Below are 8,852 nucleotides of genomic sequence, written 5' to 3' on the forward strand. Positions count from 1 at the left end.
CCTGGTAGAAGTTTTTATTTAGTTTAGTTGTCATTGTTAAGCTATTGTTTTTACAAGGAGGAGAGAAGAACTGCTAGATCCCTGTAATTTGTTTGTATCTCTAATATCATTTCAATATATTATCTATTTGGTTTCAATGTGCCTATGTCTTTAACGAAGAACGAGGGGAAGGAAAGGGAGGAGTAGGAGTTGAGGCAGGAGACTGGTAGGCGGCAGGTTAAGGTTTGTTACGCAGTTTCAAAAGAGTTAAAAGCCCACCGATTTTGAGTTAGCCGGAGCATTTATTTTTATCGATTGAGCAGCCTGAGAAGAAGACGGTTTGCCTTGCCGGGCGGAACCGATGGTAATTTTCAAGTCCAGAAGGAACCCCCGTAGCAAATTATCATTGTAGACTTTTTTTGTAAACCTTTTGAGAAAGTTCCTTAGTAATTGTTGCCATTTTACTTACACATCATCTCTCATTCTCTCAATCGAAGTCCCCGTTTAGCATCCGTATGTTTAGAATTCAATGAAGCAAAATAAACATAATTCTCTAATTCCCTTAACCAGTTATTAAGTTATTACCTAATAAGTAAGCAGCTACTGAAGTAAATGTTCACTAAATATATAGTTTCTATAATAGTCGCACACTAATCTTAGCCTCTCCCCAGTACTGGGAAATTATAAGTAGGTACTTGCTATCTTATTTTATTAATATATACTAGGACCGGCTTCCGTATTTTTACTGTCCTCCAGACGTTGACTCAACTAAAAACAAAATTAAGGCTGCTTTGACCCACCATCAGTTAACTCATTTTTCTTCTTTGCAAATATGATCTTTTCAATTTCGATCATGGGTAGCTCAAACGCTAAAGTTACAAGCGTCGCGACGAAAAACGTAAACGCAAAGTCGCCCCAAACCTGGTGCATCTGTAACAGTTCAACTTACTAAGATGAAATTACTGTGGAGTACACACCGCCTCCAAGTTGCTAAACGGCACAGTTGTCCTCATTTGACTTGTTAGAACAAAAATGACGATGAAGTGTACAATGTAAAGTGTGTAAGTAAAACGTGATAGCACTTCAAATATGGGCAACGAAAGGAACCAATTTACTGGACCTGAAATGGTGGTCTACTGGGTTTGTGGTTACAACATCTTCATCATTACCTGCGTAACCATTGGCACATGTAAAAATCACGGCGACTACAGCTAACGCCCAGGCCGGGCGGATCAAAGCCATGTAGAGTGCGTTTAACACCCTACGATATTCTGAAGTAATCAGACCATGACCCCCAAATGCAATTGCGCACATAATCATCAAGCTGAGAATCCACGCACCTGCGACAATTTTCTAAAACTCATCCGTCCAATCGTTTAGAATGGATGAATTGAATCACATACCGTAGACAGCTCATACCTCTTCTTTTTGGACAAGTATAGGTGGTACCCCAATATAATTCCTATCAACCATGGCGCTGCTCTTGTATATGCGGGGAAATAATACTGCCAGACAAATATCAGCGCCTTTTCAACGCTAGGGTGCCAACATAAACTCATTATACCGAAACAATTCCGACTTACTCTACATTTCCGTCCATTATACCATTAAGCTCAAAAAACCAACCTAGCAAAAAACATACCACTATATTACAGACAATGAGCGCGACGATTCCATAAATGGTACGTTTCGGCCATCTGGACAACGCCAGCAGAAAGATTGGGGAAACTACATACAACTGCATATCGACGCTCAAATACCAACTGGGAGAGATGCACTGAATTCATTATTGTAGCAGTTAATAAAAACACTAAAGGTGCATACCAATGAGGGCGTTTGACCGTAATTTTGAATATACAACAACGCCTTCCACCAATACTTTTCGCAACCATCAATCAGGTGTGATTCAACCATGCTCGACCAGAGCGGGCCTGACGCTAATTGTCTCAGTAATGTGACTATAAAAATGATAACAGCGACCAAAACGGGAGTTAATCTGAAAAAATGCATGCCGTAAGCATCTTTTATTAGTATCACGTAAGCACCTCAAAAACCGGTGAAGGTAGAACTTGAAAATATGAAACGAGGTGCTTTTCTCGGCGGACCAGAGGTAAACGTAGCTTACAAGACTTCCTGATAGTACAAAGAAGGTATCAACTGCCATTGGTACGTTTATCATAAGCATATTTCCTGCACTTTGCTTCCACTAAAATTAAAGAAATTATAGAAAACGGCGTGAACTCCATTCTTACGGTTTCCTTGTAAAAGTTATTCCACAGAGGAAAGTAGCTTAATGGTATGTAGTATCTGTGCTCTAGGATGATCCACATGGTACTGATAACTCGAATTCCGTTCATGCAAGTTATTTGTTTGGCATTGTTTTCGATTGCGATCAGTTGTTTGCCATTTTTAAGAATGGAAAACGCGACAAGTGCCCGATGCTTGACCTCTGCAAGCGAGAATTTAATTTTGTCAGGTGAGGCACTGTTGCTGCTTACGTGATTCGGTTATGTACAAGTAGATATCGTAAATTGTAGAAGCAAAAATCACCAGCGCGAAGATTGCGAAGAATGCCCTGGAAATGGACACTGAATGAGATTAAAGCTTCAAAGCACTTACACTCCACAATATTCTGACAATCCAAACCGTAGCTTTTCTCGATCAGCGATTGTTTGACACAAATTGTCTGGGAACGAGAAATTGAATCCAAAATACTTGTATACTGTAGACACATCGGTAGTGGAACAGCTCTCCGGTAAGCAACTTGCCAGTTTCAGTGGTACTGTGGCATTTATCTGTAACAAATGTAGTAAATTTGAAGACTATCTAATGTAAGTTGTTCGACTGCTTTTACTCTCTACATTTGTACTGGTCAAGAGTGGAATGGGGAGACGTGAGTGCAGAGCAAGTGGCAGACGGTTTTGGGTGTTCGCTGCTTTAAAATCGGATGTTGATCGTACTGAATTGTTAAGAAACGGGCCCATTTTGTTGAGGGCCAAGTAGAACTTATTTAATCACTCGAAGGCGCTGAAGTGATCTACTTTATAGATACTTGTTAAATGATAATTAAGCAGAAAGAATCTTTAACTGGAATTTTAAAATAGAAATAACGAATGCGTACGCGCTTTGTAACTTATGGCCCATTTATGTTAGACCCTGTTTATTACAACCTCGTTATCTAGTCTAAAGCAATAAAGGTGAAAAATGTACGTTTTAAGCATTTTTCATGTCTTTCTTAAGGAATGGATATGTAACTTGTAAAGAAAGCGTTCGGGAAGCAGTCAAGCATACCCGTTGACCGGGAAAAGAGCAGCTTTGCTAGTAAAAAAGACGTGGAATGTGAAATGTAATCAAGCATTTGTTAATTATTTTCAGTGCAAATCCACAATAAGAATAATTCAATACAAGGTAAATTCTTTTCAATTAAAATTAATTAATATAATATTTGCAAGTAGATATAATCCCATATAAATCTGCGCGTGGTTTAATATGAGTAATGGTCAAGAACGGATTTAATAATTAAAGTTAGGAATTACAGATTTATATATTATGTGCTTTATATTAATGAAAATCTAACCGCGCGAAGCCATGCCAAATAGGAATTACGTTTGCTAATTACGCATTCTGCTAGTAAATTATATTAACTTAGCTGAAAGGATTGATTAATTAATTCCTCTTCTTACAATTGACTCATTTTAATTTTATCACTTCATGAAAATACGTTGGAGTATTTCAAAGGAAGTTATACTGTTTTAGTTGGGTTTATTGCTGCTGACTGTATAAACCATATGACACCAGGAACAAGTTATCTTACAGGATCCCTTTCTGTAGATTGATCAAGTCTCACAAAAATACTGACGTCATAGCTTGTTTCCCAAGGAAAAACAAATTTAAAAGAATCAAATTAAACAAAACAAATTTTTTTTACTAATTTAAAATTTAAAGCAAACAATACAATAGTATATTATGTAATGAGCATTTAATGACAGCTATTAAGCCACGAGTATGAGAATATAAGAAAATACCAGTGTCTTAATAAATGCGAGCTTCTTACACTATTTTTTCTACGGCTATGATGAGCTATAGAGAGTACGATGGCTTCAAAAGCGGTCCAAAATTTGAGATTTTTATTGTGTGCAGATAGCGAAGTTACCGACCTCAAAGCATGCGCACTGCGCAGTCATGGTAACGCGTTTCAGCAGAGAGCTACTGTCAAATTTATTCAAGAAGGCCGTCGATTGGAATCTTATGATTAATTCATAAGAAAACGAACCACCAATTCGCTATGCCCAGCAGTTGTCAAAAGTAATAAATTTTAGACCTGTCATTGTTATGGCAACTTTGATTTTCATAAGTTATACGTCGTGTTCCCATGATGCTGCACTTCTATTGGTCGTAAATTGAAAAATCTGTATCGAAATTACATTTAGGTACAGGTATAACTCTCGCCAGGAAAGATTGCCGGTCACAGAACACTTGATCCCGATCTACAATCTCTGTTTTTCGTTAAGTGCTAGCGACTTCCGAGATAGTATCATGTTAATGTTGAACGAAAAGACTTTTTGTTCAACATTAGCACGATCCTATTCCAGAAGTCGCTCGCATCTTAATAAAAACAAAGATTGTAAATCGACACAAGGTGTGCTGTGACCGGCAATCTTTCCTGGCGAAAGTTATAGCAAATGTTTAATACGTATATCAATTAAACAATTAAAGTATAGGAGTAGAAAAAAATAATTAATAGTTTTGTTGGGCAGAATTATAATCATAATCATCCGATAAGCCGGACACTGTTTATTGTGGTAAAAAGGTTTTCACCCTAAGGGCCGATTCAACAATGCAGGTAATGCTAGAATACGTCCACGGTTACGTTGGTTACCATTGCATCATCCAATTTATGTTGCTATGGCAGTTATTCCAAGAATATCTTATTCTGGGTAAAGGTGTAATTGTGGAACCGGCCCTAAGGAGATAACTTAATCGCATTTTCCATGCATTGATCGGTACTTCCCAAAAAGTCATGTTTTTCTCTACAAAAGGCATCAATGGTTAAAATTTTAAAGAAGTATCTTCATAAATATGGAAATAGACGTTGCGCACTTCGCGCATGCGCACGTCTAATACAAGATATGGTGAACTTCCTGGGAGCGAAGATTTTTCCGAAGGCGAACCTTCTGGGAGCAAATACTGCGGGGATCAGTTTTAAGGACAGAAATTCTGGAGCTGTCTACCGCGCCGTAAATATTCTGCATGAATTTCCGTAAATTCTTAGATAGACCCGTCAATTACCAGAAAGTTCTGTAAATTCCCAGATAGGCTTGTAAATTCCGAGATTAGAGGCGTATAAATTTACACTTAACACTGTATTCATTGCAAAAAATAACTCGTATGCCGCTTCTACGCTTCAGTACAAAATTCATACACAAGACGGCGTTACTGACTGAAAGAATAACATTCTTTTCTAAACCCACCTTCTTTAAATTTATATTCGTCTCTCCAAGGCAGTATCGTCCTCGGAAAGAATCTGAGGAATCTATCCGTTGAATTACTTCGAGGCACTCCTCAAATGAACCCAAATCGACCGTATGTCCTGCTCCAATCCCTGATGGTAGCTTGCTTGCAGCGTCAAACACTACGATTCCAATTGTTCTCAAGTGTCAACCAACCAGTGATCGTACTTACTTTGAAAAGCCCACAATCGATTTGTCTTCAATCCTGCTTGATAGTAGTCCATATGACGTCTACAGTTAATACCAATTCCATTTGTCTCATTCTGAACCACATCACCCAGAATATCCAGAACGTATTTCAAGTAACCCAATGGTTCACCGCTCACTTTCGAATTTGACACACCGCTCACTAATATCACCACAAGTACGTACTCATACCGCATATTTCACCTGTTTAACTTACTTTACTCGTTAAACAGTATATACCTAACTTAACGATAATTAATTATCATTAACATCTTTACTTAATTGGTTAAAGAATTTACATAGTATAATTACCTACATTTTGGTACGAATAAACGATAGCCTTTTTTTTTATTTTTTATCACATTTTTCTCAATTCCCGTAAACATTCGAGCGAAGACATAAGGAAGTTATTTTGGGATGAACTCTACCTAGGTCTTTGAATATTATATTCAAAGACCTAGGTAAAGTAGACTCTTACTAGTCTTTTCCGTAAAAGTTGATTCAAAGCGAAAGGTGATGAACATCTACTAATCACAGTTGGCTGTACCTAGGGAAAGAATACTTACTGCCTTGAATTAGTAAAGGTTGACTTTTGGAAGCAAACGGCCTGCTACCTAATAAAGAACAAATAAAAACTAAACTTTATGATACATGCTAAGTTGACTCGTGAGCAACTAATTTTTGATTCCATAGTATAAAGTCATTCGAGTTATTCATTCCTTTTAAGTATTAATGACAGTTTTTCGTATACGATTAGCCTTCGTGTCAAACGATAGCATTGCAATTCGCAATATATTTTATGCAGCGCGATCATTGCCCCTCTTATTTACTTGTTGTTGTTTTTTCTGGTTAAAGATTTGCAGGTACGCGCCCTTCTTGAGCTCACAATGCCATTGCGACCTGTAATTCAAAGGGAAAATTTTTATGTTAGTCGATTTCCTCTTCTTTAACTGGTTGATTATATATTGGTCTTCGATACCATCGAGTTGTAATTGTTACATTTGACTCTACAAACAGTTCATTACAATTTTTTTGTGAGTTCCTTTGTTTTTAAAAGTTTTGAATTGAAACGTTAAACTACTTATTTTATTTTTCTAAATTTGCATTTTTCTCTAAAAGTAAGCATCAGAGTGAAAAATGTTAATTACAAAAAAGATGTATCTTGATGAGATCTACAAAAAAAGGCTTCTACACTTTTTGCGTCGGGTTCAAAATAAAGGCACTAGGGGGCATTTTCTAGATGTTATACTATGACCAAAGATAATTGCAATGACTCTATTAAAAGTAGTCGGAAAGTCAAGTCAGGACTTTACCTGACAACTAGTTTTACTAAAAATTAATTTAAATTCAAATATTGACATATCAGATCTATACAGGGTGTTACATGACCGCATATAAAATAAAATTGGGCGAGGGGATCAAGAGAAGCACTTTTCTAAATAAACCGAGAGTCCAACGGGTTTCGTTTGGGAGCCACTTCAAAGAAGTGGTGAAATTTGGATTTCAATGTTTTTCTCAGCAACCAAGCAAGCAAGTTACAAAGATGGGTGCGTGGCACGTCATTGAAAAGGTTTTCAGGTATGCTGTATACAATTTTGAATTTTTTTCTAAATTTTTCAAAATGTTTTTTTCGAAATTTCTACCACGAAAGGGCAACCCTACTTGGGGGTGCGAAAAATTTCTGATTTCGACGAAAGTTGGTATGGGGGTTTTGAACATGAAAATGACGAATCTGAAATTAGTTTTTGAAAATTCGAAAAAAAAAGTTCCATTACAATTCTTGGCCAGACAACGAAAATGGAGAGAATTCCACGAAATTTGTTGTGTACCGGGTGACCCAATAAGACTGTTCCTCGGCCATATCTCGAGAACCGTTCGTCATATGACGGGGTAAAAAAAATATTAGGTAAATCGGTCATGAAGAATCGCTGGAAAATATTTTCAAAAAATGACCAACAAAGGGCGTAACTGCCATCTTAAATAATTTTAAATTTGGCCACTTTTTCATACAGAAAAGGTCAAAACTAGCTCCCTGGCGTAGAAGGATTCAATTAAATTAACTATATTTTGGTTGATTCTTGTTGCCCAAGGAATGCTCTTTTCAACGATACCAAATTTGTTACAATCGGTCAAACGGGTTAAGAAGTTAAGGCAGGTTATTGCAAAAACAATTGAACACCCCACGCCATCCTTGAATAACTGAGTTTTTGTTTTTATGAAAATGATAGATTAACTGGTTCTCTTTAAAAATGTGAAAAAAAATTGTTTAGTTTATTATGCGAAATTTAAAGAAAACGCAATTGTAAAATTTAAGATAGCAGTTATGCTCTCTGGTGGTCATTTTCCAGCGATTTTTCATAACCAATTTACCCAATATTTTTTTTACCCCTGGCATACGACGAACGGTTCCCGAGATATGACCGAGGACGTTGACCCCCGGTTTATTCGGAAAAAGTAGGTACTTGTCTTGATATGATGTAACACCCTGTATATGTATGTATATTACAGTGGCCTATTGTTTATGTATTGTTTTATTCCCTTAGCTTCCCCAGACCAGAAAAAGGATCTCATAGTCTGCCTTGTTACCCCGTTCGATAAGTATTTCTTTCTCTTTTGATAATTACTGAAGACTAAGTGGCGGTAAGAGTTGGGTACTGCTCGCGAGCGTTTCGCTCTAAATAACGCTGCAAGCGGAAAAAGCGCTTGCGAGCGGTCACTGGCGAGCACTTTTCGGAGCGGCCGCTTGGTGCTTGCGAAAGAAATGGGGGTAGACACTGTTGGGATAGTGGTAGAATACAAGAATGTTAATAAGAAGGATTAAATTAATATTTTATTTTGCTTCAAAACATTAAATTGACAATACTTTTTATTTTATATTGTAAATTGTAACTATGCCAACTAAAATTATAATCAGGTATAATGATTTGTAACAGACACAATAGGCTTTTGGTGTGCCTACGTGCTGCCCGGTCGTGCTCCCCTTAAGAGTAGAATAGAAATAGAAGGTTTATATTATTTATATATTGCTAGAAACCATACAACCAAACAACCTTTTTCAAAGACATGGACGTCATGGGTACCACCTACAGATAGGTAAACTTACCCCTTACGGCAGCGATACAGGTAATTGCGAGGGTTATTTACCATAACCTGAACGAAATTGAACTCAAACTACCC

At 37.1% G+C, this 8,852-nt stretch overlaps 2 protein-coding genes across 2 annotated transcripts; both read right to left on the minus strand.

Moving 5' to 3' along the window:
• Positions 1-519: 519 nt before the first annotated feature.
• Positions 520-1,643, minus strand: LOC116170567 (O-acyltransferase like protein-like). Its single transcript, XM_031487051.1, has 5 exons — positions 1,563-1,643; positions 1,383-1,515; positions 1,149-1,332; positions 957-1,099; positions 520-909 (listed from the first exon to the last, which is right to left on the minus strand). Exons 1-5 carry the CDS (start codon positions 1,577-1,579, stop codon positions 760-762), a joined length of 627 nt encoding a protein of 208 aa, XP_031342911.1. The 5' UTR covers positions 1,580-1,643; the 3' UTR covers positions 520-759.
• Positions 1,579-5,872, minus strand: LOC116170697 (nose resistant to fluoxetine protein 6-like). Its single transcript, XM_031487201.1, has 9 exons — positions 5,662-5,872; positions 5,451-5,611; positions 2,599-2,774; positions 2,478-2,554; positions 2,232-2,428; positions 2,025-2,185; positions 1,804-1,975; positions 1,637-1,756; positions 1,579-1,605 (listed from the first exon to the last, which is right to left on the minus strand). Exons 1-9 carry the CDS (start codon positions 5,870-5,872, stop codon positions 1,579-1,581), a joined length of 1,302 nt encoding a protein of 433 aa, XP_031343061.1.
• Positions 5,873-8,852: the final 2,980 nt, after the last annotated feature.

Source organism: Photinus pyralis, unplaced genomic scaffold, assembly GCF_008802855.1.
Source record: "Photinus pyralis isolate 1611_PpyrPB1 unplaced genomic scaffold, Ppyr1.3 Ppyr1.4_LG5, whole genome shotgun sequence".
NCBI lineage: Eukaryota > Metazoa > Arthropoda > Insecta > Coleoptera > Lampyridae > Photinus > Photinus pyralis.